This window comes from Camelina sativa, chromosome 2 (assembly GCF_030686135.1).
Source record: "Camelina sativa cultivar CO46 ecotype springtype chromosome 2, ASM3068613v1".
In the NCBI taxonomy this organism is placed as follows: Eukaryota; Viridiplantae; Streptophyta; class Magnoliopsida; order Brassicales; family Brassicaceae; genus Camelina; species Camelina sativa.
Window position 1 is genome coordinate 28845191 of NC_141881.1, and position 21252 is coordinate 28866442.

The window sequence follows — 21252 nt, forward strand, 5'->3', positions numbered from 1 at the left end:
TATAGACTTTAGTAGAGTGTCACGCTGGTCTCACATGCCTACATCCTTCGAAGTTTGAAACAGTGCGGGTCTTTAATTAATTAATTTAGGATATACTTAAGTTAACATCTAAAGATATTCAAAACTTGAGAATGAGATCATTCGCAAGACGAATCCTTTATTTTGTGAAATGCTAACTCTGCTATATAGTATAGATTTTGTGATTCTTTTAAATTCATACAATGATTTTCTAATTCTATGATAATAATATCCTGTTTTAGCTATCAATATACACCAATTTTGTTTTAAGAAACACAAAAAAAAAAGTGTATTTGAGAATTGAAGTATATTAGAAATTTTGCTACACTGGTGATTTAACATGCATGGAAGATCAAACTAATACACTTTTTTGGGGGGGTTCAAACGATCAAAACTAATTACTATGAAAAATAAATAGTAGTATAAGGCAATAGACTTCACGTGCTAAATCTTGAAGAACACGATTGGACAGAACAGCAAGACAGAAGCAATAACCAATGGGAATTATGGAACATCATATAATTTTTGTTTTTATATAACAGATATCATTGATTCATTGGATAATTAAAACTAAATAATACTATAATCATTTTTGAATTATTTGGTTGATAATATGGTCCACGCAGTCTCTAGATCCCGTTATCTATAAAGATTTCCGTCGGTCTATTTATTTTAGTATTATCTATTGATTAATTACTTAATACTTTTGAATAAATTATTATTTCGTGTTAGTATTTTCTAATTTCTGTCAGCATTTTACATTGGTCTGTGTATCTAAAATGTTTTATATTAAATCTAAATACATGTCTAATTGACTAATTCACGGCGCCCAAATCCAAAAATGCATTGCCTCAACTAAGTATTGTTTTTCATTTTGACTTTTTATAATAATTGGTAACAAGTATGACCGTTTAAATTAAGGCTGACTTTATAATTAGAAAGTCAAATATATAGGTTTATTAACCACTTTATCTACATCTGTTGTAAATAAATCTACGGATTTGTGCACGTTATGGTATTAATTTGTATTTTGTAGTTTTAAGATGATTGCATAAGTTCATTTAGTTTGTTGACAAAAAAAAAAAAGAGTTCATCTGTAGTTTAAAACTGATTGATATACGATAGTATAATAATTTTATTTAATTTGAACAATATTGTATTCTAACTTCCAAATTCCAATTAGTTCCAAACCATCTTTCAGAAAAATAAGTATCTCAAATTAAATTCGTTGAGATAATAATTGAGGGGTTAACCAGCCATAAGGCCAGACATTACATGGGTCTGGGCCTAAGGCCCAAAGAAACTCGGATTAATCTGGACTTTGCTTTACCAAAAAAAAACAAAACCCCAAATTTCACCCACTCGTTTCGTTGCTAGTCGTCATCTCGACTTTACTCGAGATTCAATCGAAAACTGAAATTTGCACGCCTCCGCTGCTCGCCGTCGCCACATCGGAATATTCCATTAGCACTACCTAGAAATCATCTCATCAGATCAAAACGTATTGAACTCGTTGAGCTGATTTTATTTTATTATTATACGTTTTTTTTGTTGTTATGAAGCCCTCAATTTACATATCGCGTGGTGTTTTGGTGGATTTGTTCAGCGGGGTTTTAACTAGGATTGTGTGAATTCATGGGGAAAAAAGAGAGCGAGATGTCTGCAATGGAGATCGACGATCCGAACTCCGAAAGCTCTGACCAGATCCTTCCTAAGTTCTCGATCAATGGTTAGTTTCTGTTTTTTCAATCAATGCAAAATATACCCAAATGCTTCTTTTTAGGTTTAAAGATTTAGGGTGTGATGGCAATATACATGATTAAGTATCTGCATGTTTGGGAATTTTGCTTAGGGGAATCTCAAATTTGACCACTCTTTAATTCCTTCAAACGTAATTTTAAGAGGGCATGGCTGTATATAAGTCTTATAGGTTTTTGAATCTTTGCGACATTGCATTTGGTTTTTCAGTTCTGCAGCTGATGAAATCTTCTCAGGCGCAACATGGTCTGCGTCATGGTGACTATGCTCGCTATCGGTATTAATATGGAACCCTAATCTCATTGGTCTACTTGCAATTTTCATCGATTTAGGTTATTTTCTGTAATTTGTGTTATTTTGTTGTGTAGGAGGTATTGCTCAGCACGGTTGAGGAGGTTATACAAGTCCTTGAAATTCACTCATGGCCGTGGTAAATACACTCGACGAGCCATACTGGAATCAACTGTCACTGATGTTAGGTATTTATCTTCTTCTCATTCTTATTTATTACAAGCTATTGATTTTGTTGGCTCAGTGTGATTTTTTTTTTTTGCGTTTAGCTCAACAGTATAGGAAGAATGTGAAGGCTCAGTTGTTACTTCCACTAGAAATTAATAAGTTTAGTTTGCCATGCTCATAATCGAGTTAATGTTATGTCTTTACTTTGAAATAGGTTCCTTCATGTGGTTTTCTATATGGCGGAAAGAGCATGGAGCCATGCAATGGAAAAAAGACAGCTACCAGATGGGCCTAATGCACGGCAGCGGATATATTTGATTGGTAGGCTGAGGAAGGCTGTTAAATGGGCTTCTCTTTTCTCAAGTTTGTGTTCCATTAAGACAGATTCCAGGACATCTCTGGAAGCTGAGGTATTTCCGTGATCCCAGGTGTTGCGGTATTCATAATTTACATATAACATATCTACTGCTTTGAAAGGAAGATGAGCATACCTCAGTTTTAGGCTTTTAGCTTAGTTGTTTCATGTAAAACATGTGTTTACTCTATAAATGGTTGACATGAGTCGTCATACTTTATCTTACTGTTTTATAGGCATATGCATCCTATATGAAAGGTACCCTGTTGTTTGAGCAAGATCAAAACTGGGAAACTGGGTTGGCATGTTTCAAAAACGCCAGGTTTGTCTTTTGTCGATATCGTCATTTTGCAATTTAGTAGATATTGTTTCTGAATCCCCTGTTGCAGAGCTGTTTATGAGGAACTTGGGAAATATGGAGATCTAGAGAACCAAGTTCTTTGCCGGGAACGGGTTGAGGAGCTTGAGCCTAGTATTCGATACTGCCTACACAAAATTGGCAAGTCAAACTTGCAGACATCTGAACTTCTTCAAATTGGTGAGATGGAAGGCCCTGCATTGGATCTTTTCAAAGCAAAAATAGAGGTATGTATAGATATATACGATCAAAAATATCATTTTCTGTAAGCGTCCACCAAGGCAAGTGAGTGTATATGCATGTTTCAGTGATCTGCAGCAGAAAATTTTAGTCTGTTGTTAGGAACTTAGAGTTTTGCTTTTGACCTGTGCAACACACATGAAAAAGTATTACATGTATAGGATCTTGGCTACTCTTGAATGTCTTACAATGGTTTTGTGATTATGTCTATACTCACTGTCATGTAGGCTGCTATGGAAGAGGCCAGATCTCAACAAGCTGCATCTCTTACAGAGTTTAGTTGGCTTGGCTACAGATTTCCAGTTTCGAACCCAAAATCTCGGGTTTCTATTTTAAAAGGTTTGACTAAATTTTTCCTTATCCACTCTTTTTGAGTTACTTTATGCTGAAAAAAATTGTGTCTAATAGCATAGTCCTAGATATGGGAAAAGGTTGGTTTACCTTTACAATGGGTTACTGTTATGCGTTAACCTATGAAGATAATTTATAGACTGTTAGGACCTCTCTGAGGCTCTTATTCTTTATTCCTTGTTCAGCCCAGGAACTTGAGAAGGAGCTACAGGGTCCGACAGCAGAATCCCTCCCTGCAGAGAAAAAGCTAACCATTTTTGATAAATTATTCACTGCTTATAATGATGCCAGGAACACCATACGCAGTGACTTGGTGAGTGAATTTACATTACATCTTCTGACTTATTCATTGGGTTCACCGAAAAGGTTAACCTTTTTAAAGATTTTTGAAAGTGTAGAATGAGTAAGAGCGTCTGTTTTTTTTTTTGTTGCATTACTGTTTCTGTGATTGATTTTACTGACGAGCATACTATTTTTAGGTAAGTGCAGGAAATGCTGAATCTGTTAAAGATGACCTAAATGGTTTGGACAAAGCTGTTGGAGCTGTGCTAGGACAAAGAACCATTGAACGGAACCAGCTGTTGGTTAAAACAGCAAAGAGTAAACTGAACAGGAAACGTGATGATAAAAGTGAAAAGGTTACTAGGCCTGAAGAGCTTGTTCGATTGTTCGACCTTCTATTACAGGTAACCAATGTTCACCTCTTTATTTCTTCAGAAGCAGATTTTGTTTGTTATACCAGCGGGGGACGTCATCTGTGTTTCTTTTTCTCAGAATGTCGCTGATCTTTCTGATCTCATTAGCTCTGGACGAGACAGAAAACCTGAAGAGGTTGCCTTTGAAGAAGAGTGTCAGCGCAAAAGCTTGGCCTACCGTGCTGAAAGGTTTAATGCTCTTACATTATTGTATTATTTAGAGGGGTTGCTATTGAGTTGTGGACTTTCTTTACAATTCACATGATTTTAGCATTGTTGGTAAGAGTTAGGCTCCTTTAGTAAAATTTATTCATTAAATTAGGAATCTGTTTCCTGGTTAGTCACCCTATTTTCCTACTTTTTGGTCGATATACTCACGTGGTTCTTTCCGTATATGTACCGATATGATTTATGTTTTCATTGCCCTTGACTGAATTTGCTAATGATATATTCCCAAATCTCTATCAGGTGCTTCTACTTGGCGAAGTCATATAGTCTAGCAGGAAAGAGGGCTGAAGCATTCGCCCTGTATTGTCGTGCTCGATCTCTTGCTGAAGATGCCCTGAACAAGTTTCAAAGCGTAGCAAAGAAAGATGAGGTATCGAGCTCATTATTTATTGTTCACTTCAGACATGGAGTCCATAGTCATATTGAATAGCAGTGTAGTATGTTACCTCATGTCGACTGAATATCGTGAATATTCTTTTTCACTGAACATATATGAATTTGGACTAAAATTTGTCAAATAATGCTACTCAGGGAACAATCCAGGAACTGAATTCACTGATCAAAGAATGCAGAGCTAACAGTTGCATAGAGCATGCGACCGGGATTATGGAAGAAGAGAGGGCTCCAGAGAATCTATCAAGGAGAGTTTCAACTATATCACTAAACGATTCAGCTGCAAAGGTACAATCTCACTATCTTGTTTTCTTGAGTAGTGGCTGATGGTATACAAATTAATCCCTCACCTTATTTATATGCCTAGTTTATTATTGCTTCTACCATATAAATTACTCTTGGTGTCTGAAACTTGTTGATGTGATTAGCGAAGTAATTTCTGATCATATATGCTTTGTTCTGCACATCCTCCTCCTGAGCGATTAAAAACCTAAATTTATCATCACAAGTCTTCCATTGTGGGTTCCGGATTTTGAGGTTTTATGTAGTCTTTGCAATGTCTCTAATCATATCGCTTGCAGTCTAATGGTTTTTTATTAATTTCCCCTAACCAGGTGGAGAAATACCTATTGGACAACCTGGATGTGTATGAATCTGCAGTTGGAGATGCAAACACGAAAAGCACGGCAAAGATAGAGCGATTCCCACCGGCATTCCAATCAATACCGCGTAATCCAATTGTTCTAGACCTTGCGGACGGCTGCATCGCCTTCCCAGATATTGAAAACAGGATGAAGAAGAAAAGCATATACAGCCGTTTCTTTGGATTTACTAGTTAAAAGAATCTATGATTCAGTCTCCCCCTTATTTACCAGACTCTGAGCCCACCTGTTGCTCTTAAAGCTTCCGAAACAAAATGCTATGAGATTTTTGTTTTGTCGATTTTTTCAGAGAATTACAGTCTAGACGTTTTTGATCATCTTTTTTTTTTTTAGCGACACTTGAAAATGTTGGAAATACAGACACTTTTATCGTCATCTGAGTTTTGATACTATTAGTTACAAAGTTGAGCATTTTGTGGGAAAGAAAGGAAGGCCGGTCTAAACACCTACTCTCAGGAAAGAATGTCACATTCTTAAACATTGGATAAGGATGGTCTGTCTAATACAATAAAAATGTAGTAATTTTTTAGTCGTTGGAGTACATTTGTTTAGTTTCTCACACGTTTAGGAACTTGTCATCAAATTAATTAAAGTCAACCACTACTACTACTACTAGTTTGGATTTCATATTCCTATAAATTAAAGAGTTACTAGTAAATAAATAAATAGTCTCTCTCTTAGTTCAATTAATTGGACTGACGAATCTATGAATGCCTTAATTAATGAGTTAATCGACATCCCTACCATGCCTAATCACTCGATCAATCTGAAAAACAAATTTAAGTGTTTTATGTTTATCATGGATTTTTTTTCTAAAATTATTGAAGAAAGGTAATAATAATTCCGTCCAACAAGCAGAGAGAGAGAGACAGAGTGGTGGGGGTTAAACTTATTTTAATGGGTGATTTTGGGATTAATAAAGTTTTTCCTTAAATTTTTTTGGTTTTTTGGATTGTTTAAATTAAAGGTGAGTTACTAGAATATTGCATAAAAGCTTCTTTATTACAAAAGCAACATACAATTGTTTGTAATGACTAGACTAACACCTTGTACCTATACTATCCCTGAAACTAGTGTTGAGAAAAAACGTAAATGCCATTAGAAAAAAAAAACATTGGAAGTTGGGACTAAGTCTACCGATCCTTTGATGGTAGATTTATACACGTGGACTGATTAAAGGTGTACGTCAGATATTTTTGGTACACTTAGTTGTAGTCTTGGTACACTTATCGGTCACTGTAGATAGTACACTTAGTTGTAGTGTTGGTACACTTATCGGTGGACGTACATGATATCGATTCGGTAGATTAAGTTGGTAGAGGAATTTCCCTTTGATGATAGACTTTTGTTTTTAGCGCGTGTAGCGGAAAACGTAAAAGGGTGGGAAGATATTTATGGTAGACTAATGGCATGTTGCGACAGATTTTTGCGACAGCCTTCTCTCCTTACAGATATTTTTGGTATACTTTGTTTGTTTTTTGAAATAGTTTTCGTAGTGTTGTGGTAGGCTTCTTGTCCGTGGTAGATTTAGTAAGCAAGATTGACAGCTGTAAAGTCTTACCAGAATAACACGAATTTGTTTGAGCTGGCAAAGACAGTCTAGCGTTGCGATAGACTTATTGGAGGAAGATCTAAACAGGTTTGCTGTTCTTCCGATTAATGGTGTTCATGTAATAAAGTTTGTAGCAGATTCATCAATTGTGTTCTATTTATCGGCCGGAGCAAACGTCTTTTTCCTACTCAGTTTTGGAAATCTTTCCTCTGGGTTCATCCATGGAAGAGCAAGATATCGTTATTGGAGGATCTATATAACTCACTATTTATAGGTTTTTAATTTAGAAATCAGATGTTGAGATGAAAATCTATAATAGTTGAGTAAAAACCCCACAAGTGAAACCAAAAAAATAGACATAAGTCGTGAAAAAATCAAGTGAGGCAGGGAAAATTAGGGTTTTCAGTCGTATGTTAGAGGTAGAAGACGAGGATATTCTGGTAATTTCGGGTTCATTAAACCTAAAATCGAACATGTACGTACATATAAACGTGTACGTACATATGAACGCATACGTACATAACGTTCTTGAGATTAGTGTATGTACATAACGTTCTTTTGCTTAGTGTCCATAAATCCGTTTTAATAAACGATATTATTGTAATTTTGTAGTTATCTTCAACATATCTTCTTCTGCAACCCTAGCTAATATTGTCGTTGTTGTTCACCGGAAATGGAACAAGTAAGAGATGTTACTAGAAAAAGTAAGATATGTTACTAGAACAACCTATGTAATTCGTAATTGTTTATTTATTTATCATATTTTCGAGAGGTAATGAACAATAACCACACAAAATTACATTTTAACTATAGAGGGTAATATTTAGATAACATAAATATACAATACTCAGTTCAACTAGGTACAACTAAATATATATTTAGATTTGCATTTATATTTAAAGTATGAAAATGATAATTAAGGTTTATACGAATTTCTTTACATATTGAACTATTAAAGAACTATGTTTAATCAACAATACAAGAATTAATCACTTTCTAATACATACTATCGTTTTCACATAAAACACTCTTTATAGTATAAGGAAAATTTAGTAAGTGATCACCTCAGGGCCGGCTCAAGAAAATTGAGGTCCCTGAGCTAGAAAATAGAAAAGGGCCCTTTTCCTTGAGGTGAAAACCAAGTTTTTATGAACATTGTGTTATGGCTTTACTTGTATATCTAATTAATAGTGAAAAATTTTGTGGTCAAACTCAATGGAAAACATCCTTGCCTGTTCCAAAAAATTTGTACATGTTCAACCTCTCGTTGCTCACGGCAGACATGTGGTCAGTTTTGATATGCATTTTTGCATACCATGAGAAGGTTATAGCTCACTTTATATTATCAGGAAATTTTTACGTTTTCTGTCTGTAGAAACCAGCTGATGAGGTCCATGGTCATGTATGTATGTTAATGTCAGGTGGACTGGCAATACTTCTTGGCATTTGCTACTACAACTATAGGACATCATATACTCAATGTACAGTCTTTTCTAATCTTTCTTCAAGCTAGTACAATATATGTTGTGCACACATGGCTTCATCATCAAGTACAATAAAAAAATCATCAGTGGACTTATTCTTCACCATTTTTCCTATTTTCAATCTTTCTCAGTAAGGAGAAAGATCTTGAGGAACACAGAAGTGGAGAAGCGGTTGACGAGGAGGCTGAGCGGAAAAGGTTGATCGACAAGGATGGTGATCCGGGATCCTAACCACACTGGGTTTTCTCAATGTTGTGGACTGTGAGACTATTAGAGTATTGCTTCCAAAAAAGAACACATGAACTTACGAGTAGAGAAACAAATTTATCTGTAACAATTGGTACAAGAAAGAGAAAATGGACTTTATTTGATCTTAACTGTAAAAACGAATGAAGATTTACCTCATGAGAACAACATTTGACGTATTATAGAAGTTACTTCAATTGTATCAACTTCTCTTTATTCTTGGTTTAATTTATTTTACTCACTACTATAACGTAGGAGGCTACATTCTACACAGCAGCACACATCATGTTCTTGGAATCCCACATTTGCTGGGTGAGCTCAGGGACTGTGAGGGAATGATACTGCTGAGAACCTCTTGAGGTGAGAGGAGCAAAACCCACCATGAAGAAGTGAAGACGAGGGAATGGGATAAGATTCACAGCAAGCTTACGGAGGTCAGAGTTGAGCTGACCAGGGAATCTCAAACAGCATGTGACACCAGACATTGTAGCAGAGATCAAATGGTTCAAGTCACCAACTGCAGAGAGAGAATGAAGATGTTAGTGAGTGTCCTTCTAGCCATATAGACACTTATCACCACAAGCATATTAAAACAAGAGCATAACAGAAAACAAGTATATAAGAAAGCAGACAGTACACTTTGACAATCATAAAAGCAGTTTGACAATCAAGCTTTCTATACAATCACTGCATTTTGCAAATCCCTTATGTTATAAGAAGTACCGGATATATACACATGACACTTAACGAGAAAGTCTAACACCAAGAAGATTAGAGAATAGCAGTATAAGGATTTGTATGTGGTGATGGCATAGACGCAGTTAACCAGGGAACATTAAACAGAATCAATAACACAAAACACTTGAGGCATATAGGCAAGAGCAAACCACTGAAAACAGTAACATAACATTTCTGATGCAAAACAATGACCAAATCATGTCAACTATACAACAGAAGGCATCTATCGATGCGACCATGAATCATAGAAGGACTTACAGCTAGGGGTTGTGAGTTTCAGAGTCCTGAAGCATATATCGTACAAGGCCTCATTGTCAAGAACCATGCACTCATCAGCATTCTCAACAAGCTGATGAACAGACAAAGTAGCGTTGTAAGGCTCAACAACGGTGTCAGAAACCTTAGGTGAAGGGAACACTGAGAAAGTAAGCATCATTCGATCTGGATACTCTTCACGGATCTTGGAAATCAAAAGTGTTCCCATACCAGATCCAGTTCCTCCTCCCAACGAATGACAAACCTGAAACCCTACAAACAAACAAAAATCCCACAGTTCAGAGTAGTCTCAATAACACCAAAAACACTTCAACGAAAGCAAAATCAACCCTCAAATCGAACAGATCTAGCGGAATTTTTACCTTGCAAGCAGTCATAGTTCTCAGCTTCCTTACGAACAACATCGAGTACCGAATCAATTAGCTCAGCTCCTTCAGTGTAATGTCCCTTAGCCCAGTTGTTACCAGCACCAGACTGACCGAAAACGAAGTTATCAGGACGGAAGGTCTGACCATACGGTCCAGATCTGAGACTATCCATGGTTCCTGGCTCCAAATCCATAAGCACAGCACGAGGAACGAATCTACCACAACTAGCTTCGTTGTAGTAAACATTGATACGCTCAAGTTAGCAACCTCCTTTGGCTTGGGTTCATCATCAAAGTCCATATTTTTTAGCTTTTTGCTTCCTGTGAAAATTGCAATTAAGGGTTTTAATTCATCAAACGAAACAAAGACTGATCAAACCCAATACGTAATCATAACAAAGATTCAAACTTTGTCTAAATCACTATTTTAAAAACCAATACTTTCAGAAATCTTAATTGATAAATCTTGAACTGTTACGAACTGAGATAGAAACGAAAAGTGTGCACAAGAAAGAAAGAAGGTAAAAACCTGTAAATCAAGAACAGAACAGAAGAGAAGATATAGTCACACTCCTCCGGTCAAAAGAGAAACGTCGGCGAAGAAAGTGAAAGACTGAAAAAAAAAAATTGAAACCTTTAAGGTTGAAATCTCTCCTCCCATTGAAATCTCCCAAAGAAAAGAGAGAGAGGAAACCCTAAAAGAAAAAAAATTGAAACTTTATTTGGTGGAGAAGTGAAGCTTCTTTTCTTGCATCCTAAGCAAATTTATCAGAGTAAAGGAGGATTTGACAAAAAATCAAACAAACATCGATTGAAAAAGAAACAAAAACAGGGAAACAAGAGCAAGAGCATAAGATTTCAAGTTATTTTTTTCAGAACAAATTTAATTATAAATGGCATAAACCGTAATAAAACACACAACTCAAATATATAAGTAATTTGCAAATTTTTATGTGTTATTCTAGTAAGTCGAAAATCTCAACGTGTTAGTCTAGTAATAAACCTACTTTTATGTAATATTCTAGATAATTTCTCTTAAATTAATTATATATATTTTTGTCATTAAAAAAGAAAAAGAAAAAAATGACAGCCATGGGAAGGTTTCAAGGTTTTTTTGGTTGCACACGACCACGATCACCACAACAACAACAACAACAACAAAAAGGACAAGGACAAAGAGGAAGACGAGATTTCCTCTATTTTATTTTTTTGGGTTGGGTCTCTCAATCGCACGATCTATCCCATAATTTCCGCACATTTTCCCACTTCTCTCTCAACCCAACCCTAAATAATCCCCAAAACCAGAAATAAGCTTTTCTGATTTCCCCCAAAACAAAAGACACATAACTTTTTACGTTATATTTTTCTTTTCTTTTCTTTTTTTGGGAACTTTTTTTTTAAAGAGAAAACACACACACAGACCGTAATTAGCTCTATCCACGTCTCCAGTAATCGGGATTTAATTTCCAACAACAACGACAACGACGACGACGAACAAGAAGAAGAATACGGTGGAGGACGAAGAGCTCCGTCGTTGTTCTGTGTCTCTTGAGGAAAATATGCATTTCTCAAAGCTCGATGATTCTCCCATGTTTCGCCAACAGGTTTCCGTTTCCTTCATCCGATTCCATTGTCTCTTCCTCAGATTCCATTGCTCTCTGTATATATATAATCTACAGTGCCCTGCATTCTCTGATCAAATTGGTTTTGTTTAAAACAAAATATGGGGGCCTGTCTTTTCAGATACATTTCAATCCCATACAACATCATTGATGGTGAATGCTGATGATTTATTGATTGTGAAGTTACCTTTTTTGTTTTTTTTGGAATGCATTGTTGGTTTGTCTGTATAATGTCAAAATTTGTGAGTTGACTTCTCAAACTAAATAATCCTGAATTCGAATTTTGTTATTACTGTTGATCTTATCCTCCCGATGCTCTCTTTCTTGAATTTTTGCACCAAATGTTTAGTGATTAAAAGTCGTTTTTTGTTTGTTTTGTGAAAACAGATGCAATCTATGGAAGAGAGTGCCGAGTTGCTGCGAATGCGATGCTTACGTTTCTATAAAGGTTGCAGAAAATACACGTAAGCTCATCTCCATTGACAACCATTGATGATAAGAGCCTAAATTTTTTATCAATTTATCCAAATTATGAATTTTTTAATCTTTCTTTAGGGAGGGGCTTGGAGAAGGGTATGATGCAGATATTGGCTTTGTTAATGCTCTTGAATCTTTCGGAGGTGGTCATAATGATCCCATCTGTGTTGCTTTTGGAGGTTTGCTTTTTACTCTTCCTCACTTTTGCAATATCTTAGAATTCTGCATCATTTTCCCTTTCGTTCCTCTTTCTTTGGACTAGTTTCTAAAGATAAATATGTTATTTGCTCAGGTCCCGTTATGACTAAATTCACCATTGCTCTACGAGAAATCGGGACATACAAGGAAGTTCTTCGTTCCCAGGTACTGAATGAAACCCATTCATTGCCTATGTATTGAGAGAGCTAACTTCCCTTAGTTTGTTTGACTTATGCTGTGTATTGATGATACCCATAGCTAAACTATGATATCTTCTCAACACTTTTTAGGTAGAACACATGCTGAATGATCGGTTGCTTCAATTTGTGAATGGTGATGTCCACGAAGTTAAGGTATATTCGTCGTAGTTTTTTTACCACATGAAAATATTAAGTTCTGTATTTTCTCTGCATTGCTTTGACTTATATCCATCTTTTATTTCTCTCATGCAGGAAGCTCGTAAACGGTTTGACAAAGCTACCATTATATATGACCAGGTGCGTTAGATGACTTCAGAATATGTCAATTAAATGGGTATAATTATGGTTTCCCAGCTTGTTACCGTCAACATTCTTTGCCTGTTTGGAAAACTATATCTTTATTTATGTGCATCCACATGAACAGGCACGAGAGAAATATCTTTCTTTAAGGAAGAGTACACGATTGGATGTGGCTGCCACAATTGAGGAGGTATGTAACAAAAATTGTTACTTTTTTGAGAAAATCATCACTTTTCTTAAGCAAAAACTAACTTGATAGAGACACATTTCAGGACCTACATAGTGCAAGAACGACGTTCGAGCAAGCACGATTTCATCTGGTAATCGCTCTATATTCAAGATGCTACAAATATTTTACAGGGTGTTCTCTCATATAACCGTACATAATGATTTCTTACTTCTTCCTGGCCAGGTTAGTGCACTCTCTAATGCGGAGGCTAAAAAGAGATTTGAATTTTTGGAAGCAGTAAGCGGGACTATGGATGCTCATCTCCGTTTCTTCAAACAGGCAAGCTTTTTCCTTACAATAATTTTCAGAAGCAAGACGACAAATAACTTTTTTTCCTTGGAGTCAATCAGCTTGGTTTTACAAGGAAAACTATCATACAATGGGTTCTATTCCTGTTTTCTGATATGAAGCACTCAATTAGATTTCTCACGAATGATTCCTTCTTTCAGGGTTATGAGCTACTACATCAAATGGAGCCTTTTATTAATCAGGTCTGGTACTCCTTGCAGCATGTTTCTTTTGTCTTTTTCAGTTTTAGAGATTTCTCTGTAGCGAATCTTTTCTTATCCAAGCAATAGTACAAGGTATATATATCTGTGTTTAATTGGAATTTTATGGCAGGTGTTGGCTTATGCACACCAGTCTAGAGAATGTGCAAATTATGAGATGGCATCCCTTAATGAAAGGATGCAGGAGTACCAAAGGCAAGTTGATCGTGAAACTAGAAACTCAAATGGTTCTCCAACAGGCGATGGCATGAGACATAACTCAAGAAACTCACAGAAAGTCATAGAGGCCGTCATGCAATCTGCTGCAAAAGGAAAGGTAAGAATATATCTTTTGTAATGAAGGCTTACTCATGCAATCTGCCGTCATACTGTTTTGTTTTATATTAATCTGTTGATATTACTGTCCTTCAGGTTCAGACTATCAGACAAGGGTATTTGTCAAAACGTTCCTCAAACTTGAGAGGTGACTGGAAAAGAAGATTCTTTATCCTTGATAGCCGTGGGATGCTATACTATTACCGCAAGCCATGGAATTGGTCTTCAGTAAGTTGCAAAACCAAAACAATTGTGTTTTTGATCCTTCCTTGAGAAAACATATAGATAACATTTGTGATGTACTGAATCTTCGAAGCTCTATGTATCAGGGAAATGGTAGTCGCTCTGTTGTTCACAGGAATATGACTTCAGAAAACAGTCCTGGGCTGCTAAGTCGGTGGCTGTCTTCTCATTATCATGGCGGTGTGCATGATGAAAAACCAGTTGCACGTCACACCGTCAATCTGCTGACCTCTACGATCAAAGTTGATGCAGACCAGACCGATCTAAGATTTTGCTTTCGAATAATTTCACCAACAAAAGTTTATACATTGCAGGTATATTTGCAAGTAAAACGATCTTAAGTTTTTTTTTACCTATTGAAACTTAATGAAACTCCTATCAGGATTCCGGACAATTTTTTCATTTGGTGTTCTTTTCGTTATTGATGTAGGCAGAGAATGCGCAGGATCAGATGGACTGGATCGAAAAAATAACTGGAGTAATTGCTTCTTTGTTGAGTTTCCAGACACCTGAAAGAGCAATCATGGTTAGATTTTATATGGTATTACTGCTGATTATTTCTTGTCTGACCCATTTTCATTGTTAACTAACATATCATTTACATGAAACTCAACCAGCGTCTTTCTACTGTGGATGGAGGTGATACCTTCTCTGCAAGTGATTCTGGTTCTTTAGCAGATCCATATGATATCGAGCAGGCAGAAAGTGGAGAATCCACAGTGGAAAATCCCATGACTGGAGGAAACCGTTCAAGGTTTTCGGGGTGCTTGCAGCAACATGATATGGTAAAGACTGAAAAGCCAATTGATGTCTTGACAAGAGTCTTGGGGAATGAGAAATGTGCAGACTGTGGTGCTCCTGAACCTGACTGGGCATCTTTGAACCTTGGTGTCCTTATTTGTATTGAGTGTTCTGGTATCCATCGTAACCTTGGTGTTCACATTTCAAAGGTGTGCCATCAAAACTATGCGTCCAGCAAATATTTTTCACAAAGATGAAAGCGTGAACAAACATGTTTCCGTTTTTAAGTAGCTCCTTAAATTTGGTATAAATTAGCCAATCCTGTCGTGCAGGTCAGATCGCTCACTCTTGATGTTAAAGTATGGGAACCATCAGTCTTGACATTATTCCAATCGTTAGGTAACGTGTATGTAAACTCAGTTTGGGAAGAGCAGTTGAACTCGGAGAGTAGATCTTCCAGTGCTAGTAGGTCTTCGGGGTAAGTGACTTAAAATTACTTGTGATTAGGAGAGGAACGAAACTATGTCTTACATGTATTTACAGTCTAAAATCTATTTATCAGCACTCCCAAGTCAGAACGACCTAGAAAGTTGGTTGTAAGGAAGCCTGGATTCAATGACCCCATTTCTGTGAAAGAGTTGTTCATCCACGCAAAGGTATATGTTACTCTGTTAGTTAATAACCAAAGCTTTTGAAGGTATTCCATTCGTTTCTAATATGATGACTAATTACAGTACTCAGAGAGGATTTTTGTCCGCAAAGCAATAGATAGTCAGCATTTCCAGGCACTTTTCCAAGAGATATGGGAAAATGTCCGTGCCAACGACAAGAAATCAGTTTACAGGCACATTGTCTGCTCTGAAGCAGATGTGAACGCTCTGCGTGGACAAGCATCGTACACTGTGTCGATGCCCTTAGCAAAGATGATGCAACTGGAAGCGAAGGAGGAAACCCTTGAAGCCAAATTCAAGAGCATTGAAAAGGAATTTCAAGAGAATCCAGAGGGATTTTCTCAGTCAAGTAGGACCGGGGAGAGTATGGTCAGAGAAGAAACTTCAACTGACTGTTCTTTGCTTCACCTTGCTTGTCTTTCTGCGGATATCGGTATGGTAGAACTATTGCTTCAGTATGGCGCAAAAATAAATGCGACAGATTCAAAAGGTCGGACTCCACTTCATCATTGTATCATCAGCAGGAGATATGCAATTGCAAGGTTGCTACTTATGAGGTAAACTCCAGATACTACATCTTGAGATATCTTAGTACTGGTCTTATCAACCATAGATTTGAATTATAAGTCAGACACGATGATTCAATTGCAGGGGAGGAGATCCAAATGCTGTGGATAAAGAAAATAACATACCGGTCAAATATGCTTCAGAGACAGACCTCAATGACAACGAACTGATTGCTTTATTAACAGACTCCAAAAGATGATAATACAGTGCAAGCAGAGAATGGTATAGCACTAGAAGAGTGTTGCTCGACTGAAGTCTTTTCGCGTTTTTCCGCCTTTTAGTTGGTTTCATATTCTTTTTTTTTTTGCCCATATAATCGGCGATTTGTTCATGAAGAGCGTAGAGAATACATGTAGATTTTTGTTTTTTGATTGTTAGGTTGATATACTTGTTTATACGTTGGTGTACATAAGGTCTTTTTATGGGGTCGTATGTTCTGTAAGATGAAAACCTCTGTTTTGGTTTCACTATGAGCTTTTTTTTTTTTTTTTTTAATGAAAGACAAAGACACCAATTGTGTTCTTTTGTTCAGCTTTATGTTGTCAGACAGAACCTGTGGTTTTTCCCATTGGAGAACTTGCTTTGAATAACCAGACAGATTTTGTGATTCATCAATATGTCAAATCAATCCTCAAATCCTTTTTTTTAGGCATCTGCATTATCATCTTTTGAAACTGATGGAACAAAACTTTATATAATTTGATCAATCATTGTAACATTCAGTACACAAATCTATTACAAAACTGAAAATGTAGATTGACTGACGCTAGATATGAATGACCAGGAGGATTGAGTTACTACAACACTGCCAGTTCTGTTTCTTAACTGTGATATTTCTAGCCTACAAATATCGAGGAAATTGCAGAATCAACAGCTCAGATGCGTCTCCCATTCACTGTCAATTCCTGATTGTGGTTATCGTGATGGAAACTGCTGCCAAGTAAATTAATGGAATCCAACATGTCTAGCTGAAGGCAAATCCGTTCTGAAGTAAATGAATTGGTCCAGAAGAGTTTATGAGCAGCCGCAAGCTATACCAGGAACAGCAATTGCATCTTCTTAACGGTAATAAATAAACAATGGCATATCAGAAAACTGAGACCGAGTAGAGAGCGTCAAAAGTGAGAGGATGAAGCTTTAAGATAATAGGTCAGGTTAGGATCAATGTTACCGTTTGCCACGATTGCAAACCTTTCAGCAATTTTCAGGCAGGCAAAGAAATTGGCCGCAAACCAAACTCGAGTCAGCAGACTCCTTTTTAGCCAGAAAGAAAGAAGGAAGCTTGCTTGCTTTCGGCTTTCTGTCGTAAATCTATGTAGCGGCATCAGCTTCCATTCTTTGGTTTGGGGAAATGCAACTTTCATTGATTAACTCAATAACAGTGGAAGAATCAGGAATATAATTGAGTCGAACCATGTTCTCCATAACCTTCTGAGCTGCCTCCATTTCTCCCACTTTAGCAAAACCAGAGAGTAGAGCCCGGCATGTTGAAATACTTAGCTTACACCCATCATCAACAGCGTTCTTAGCAAACATTTGATCCACAAGAACGAGTGCTTTCGTCGTCATCCCTTCTTTCAGGAAAGCATTGATGATAACACTATACATAATGTTGTCTGGTTCAATTCCCGCAGCAATCACCTCATCAAATACAGAAAACATTTCAGATCTTCTACCCATTTTATCATACCCGTTTAGAAGAGATGTGTAAGTTATAACAGTAGGTATCAGATTAGCTTTCTGCATGCGGTGAAAGAGCTCCTTGGCAGCTTCCAAGTTTCCTTCCTTGCATAGATAATCAATCAAAATATTATATGTTACATCATTGGGTTTTCCAAACCTATCAAACGACCCATTCATTAGACGATTTGTCACTTCTGTTCTTAATTCTGGTTTTCCAAACTTAAAAACCCAACTGATCAAAGCATTGAAAGGGGCGGCACTAGAAGCACAAGCCATCTCGTTTGTCTCAAAGATGCTTATAGCTCTTTCCACATCGTTCAATCTGCAACACCCATCCACGAGTGTTGTGTACACAAAACTATCAGGAACTAATCCCTTTAGTTTCATCTCATCAACTAACCGAAACGCCTCAGCTAGATCCCCAGATTTGCAATATCCATCTATAATTGTGCAGTAAGTTACTGTGTTCGGGGGAAAACCTTTACCAGACATTTCATCAAGCAGCTCCTTAGCTTTTTCAATTTCACCAGATCTGCAGAAGCCACCGAGCAACATGTTGTATATGATAACATTAGGAGTCAAACCTTCTTGAACCATCTCATCAAATATACGATAAGCCTTTTGCATATTTCCCAACTTAGAAAATCCATCAATGAGAGTACCATAAGAGAATACATCAGGTGCAATACCCTTTCCACGCATTTCGTGGAAAATCTCCTCGGCATCAATTACTTTACCATTTTTAACAAGACCGTTCATAAGAACAGTGTATGTTTTAGCATCCCCCAGGATCCCTTGTTCAACCATGGATCTGAATGCTGAACATGCCTCTATTACTTTCCCCTTTTTGCAATACTCATTGATCAAACCCGTGCAAAGAACCTTATTTGGAATTACGCCACATTCCAGCATCTCTTTCAAATACTTATCTGCAGATGAAAACTCCCCTGCCTCTATATATCCACTGATAAATGCCCCATAGGTGAAAGCATCTGGCTTTAATCCGTTCTCGACCATTTCAACCAGAAAAGACCTTGCTTCATCCATTCTTCTAGCCTTTGAAAGACCAATGATAAGGGAATTGTAGCAAAAATTGTCTGGTGTGATTCCTTGTTCTTTCATTTCTTTTAACACCCTCACTGCATCTCCAAACCTACTTTTCTGGAGAAAAGTTTTGATCAATGTAGTATAAATAACCACATTGGGTCTGCAACCACTTGCACCCATTTCCTTCACAATGTTATAAGCTCCATCGAGATCCCCAGAAGAACACATGCCTTTCACCACTGTACCATAAGTATATGGAGATATGACAATGTTCCTCTTTTTCATTTCAACAAGTAACTCATAACCCTTAACAACATTCTTCACTCGAAAATATCCGTCGATCAAACTAGCATAAGCCCGAACACCTGGTGTCACTCCACATGCAATCATCCCATCAAATAAAGCCTTTGCCTTCTCCATCGCCCCTTCCTTTGACATCACACAAACAAAATAATCATACATCTTAGGATCGATGTTAATTCCAAGTGAAACCATCTCACGAACTAATCCGTTTGCAGCATCTGCATCTCTGCCCTTTAGTAAACCACCAATCAGTATACTACACGAAACATCATCAAGATACACACCAACACTATCCATCTCTACCAGCAACGATTTAGCATCTTCTAGACTCTTCTGCTTACACAACACATCTACAAGTATATTGTACGATTGCTTAGATACCACCAATCCTTTACAAACCATCAACTTCTTCAGCTCAAGAGCTTCATCAAAACCTCCCTTTTGACACAACACTTCCAAGAGATGGTTACATCGTGCCGAACTAGGAACCAATCCCAAATCCATAGTACTACGAATCACAAACACAGCTTCATCTAACAACCCTTTCTCAATATACACATCAATCAAGATCCCAAATACAACTCCGTCATCACTCTTACCCTCAAACTCTCTCGAACACCTCACAATCGAACTCAAAACCTCAGATACAGGCCATTTCCTCTCAATCATACGGTTCACAACACTATGAGCTTTCTCAAAACTACCGAAACTACACAGAAACAAAGCGAGAAACGAAAACGAATCCAATTTATGCTCCGTAACTTTTTGAGAATCGACCCAATTGAAGAAACTGAAAAGCTTAGCGGGATCATCGACGCGTCTGGATCGTAAAACGGAGAGAACAACGTCTGGGTTAATCTCGGTGGAAAGATTCGAAGATACAAGAGTGTCGAGCCAGTTCACCTGGTTGAGTATTCCCGCTATTTCAGCTGATGAGTCGGAGATTTTCTCAATGTTAACGGAAAACGATCGGAAAAGTAAACGGTTCGGTCTTAGCAACGTTGATCTCATCATTTCCGATATCGGAGATTCAACAACCTCGTCGGAGAAGAGGATTTAATCAACAAAAAAAAATATATTACCATTATTCTAAAGGCCCACTATAATTTGGGCTTTTGAGCCCAAATATTTACGTTCTCCTTGCATTTTCTGATGGTTTCTACACAATTAGATAGTAAAAAAATTTAAAAAATAGAATTAGTAGATTTGTATGAATTACACGTGATTTACGGGTTTTAAATTTGAAAGAGAGATAATTTAATGTTATTTTGTAATATAGAAAAGTGGTATGGTATGTTATAGTATTGTTTTATATTCATAGAGGTTGAATTAAAATGATATTTATATAAAATGGGGGTTATGGGAGAAGATATGATGAAGATCCCCACTAAAGTTGAATTTCAAATGGTGCATGAATGTGTTTACCCCAAATCCATAGTGTGTGAAATGCATGGTTTGACCAACTTTCCTTTCCTATTTTGTTTTGACATGAGATTATCTTTTTTGAGAAAAGTCGACGGGTCCGTATGGGTGTAAACATTTACTAAACACTCATAATAATAAATCACTTGTTTTAAATTATAAAACGTGTTTTAGTTTGTTCCAAAACATGTGGGTGTATAAAAATTTTGCATGTAATTTAATAATATTTCTTTGTATCAAAATACTTGAGGGTTAAGTTAATACTATATGAAAATTTAGTTATTGATATTATGAACTAGAAATAAAGTCACCTAATAAACCTCGGAAAAATCAAGTGTCTAAAATTTTCCAAGCCTAAGATTTTAAGATAGCTTTTCGAAATCACTAGTTGCACAAAATAAAAATATGAATGATCCAATAAGCATCCCTGAAATAGTCTCTTTAACCATAATGACTCTAGACTTAATACGATTGGATGTTAGATTTAAACCATCGACGAAACTTCCCAAGTAGATCTTAATTATGATAAATCATTTGTATGATCT

General features: G+C 36.7%; 3 protein-coding genes and 1 pseudogene across 9 annotated transcripts; 2 read left to right on the forward strand and 2 right to left on the reverse strand.

Moving 5' to 3' along the window:
- The first annotated feature begins 1355 nt into the window (after positions 1-1355).
- Positions 1356-5892, forward strand: LOC104739359 (uncharacterized). The gene is made up of 14 exons (XM_010459683.3): positions 1356-1519; positions 1625-1747; positions 1987-2053; positions 2145-2255; positions 2450-2645; positions 2827-2912; positions 2980-3175; positions 3416-3527; positions 3725-3852; positions 4019-4225; positions 4314-4423; positions 4703-4832; positions 4994-5143; positions 5470-5892. Exons 2-14 carry the CDS (start codon positions 1654-1656, stop codon positions 5692-5694), a joined length of 1812 nt encoding a protein of 603 aa, XP_010457985.1. The 5' UTR covers positions 1356-1519; positions 1625-1653; the 3' UTR covers positions 5695-5892.
- A 3173-nt stretch (positions 5893-9065) lies between these two features.
- On the reverse strand, positions 9066-10436 carry LOC104756937 (tubulin beta-1 chain pseudogene; annotated as a pseudogene). The gene is made up of 3 exons (XR_015569810.1): positions 10176-10436; positions 9796-10065; positions 9066-9316 (listed from the first exon to the last, which is right to left on the reverse strand). The product of XR_015569810.1 is annotated as a tubulin beta-1 chain pseudogene (transcript).
- Positions 10437-11263: 827 nt separating this feature from the next.
- LOC104739368 (ADP-ribosylation factor GTPase-activating protein AGD1) lies at positions 11264-16783 on the forward strand. Of its 6 annotated transcripts, none has more exons than XM_010459695.2 (19): positions 11264-11784; positions 12190-12266; positions 12358-12458; positions 12572-12642; positions 12768-12830; positions 12930-12974; positions 13102-13167; positions 13250-13297; positions 13390-13485; positions 13656-13697; positions 13828-14031; positions 14127-14258; positions 14360-14587; positions 14704-14799; positions 14891-15223; positions 15347-15492; positions 15577-15670; positions 15749-16242; positions 16337-16783. In XM_010459695.2, exons 1-19 carry the CDS (start codon positions 11740-11742, stop codon positions 16449-16451), a joined length of 2496 nt encoding a protein of 831 aa, XP_010457997.1. In that variant the 5' UTR covers positions 11264-11739; the 3' UTR covers positions 16452-16783. The 6 variants fall into 6 exon arrangements, 5 of the variants coding, with proteins under 5 accessions (XP_010457997.1, XP_010458015.1, XP_010458005.1 ...); XR_015571411.1 differs by having other exon boundaries at positions 11266-11784; positions 14708-14799; XM_010459713.2 differs by having other exon boundaries at positions 11266-11784; positions 13395-13485.
- A 135-nt stretch (positions 16784-16918) lies between these two features.
- Positions 16919-20419, reverse strand: LOC104756945 (pentatricopeptide repeat-containing protein At5g61990, mitochondrial-like). Its single transcript, XM_010479615.3, has one exon. It carries the CDS (start codon positions 20297-20299, stop codon positions 17564-17566), a length of 2736 nt encoding a protein of 911 aa, XP_010477917.2. The 5' UTR covers positions 20300-20419; the 3' UTR covers positions 16919-17563.
- Between the last annotated feature and the right edge of the window lie 833 nt (positions 20420-21252).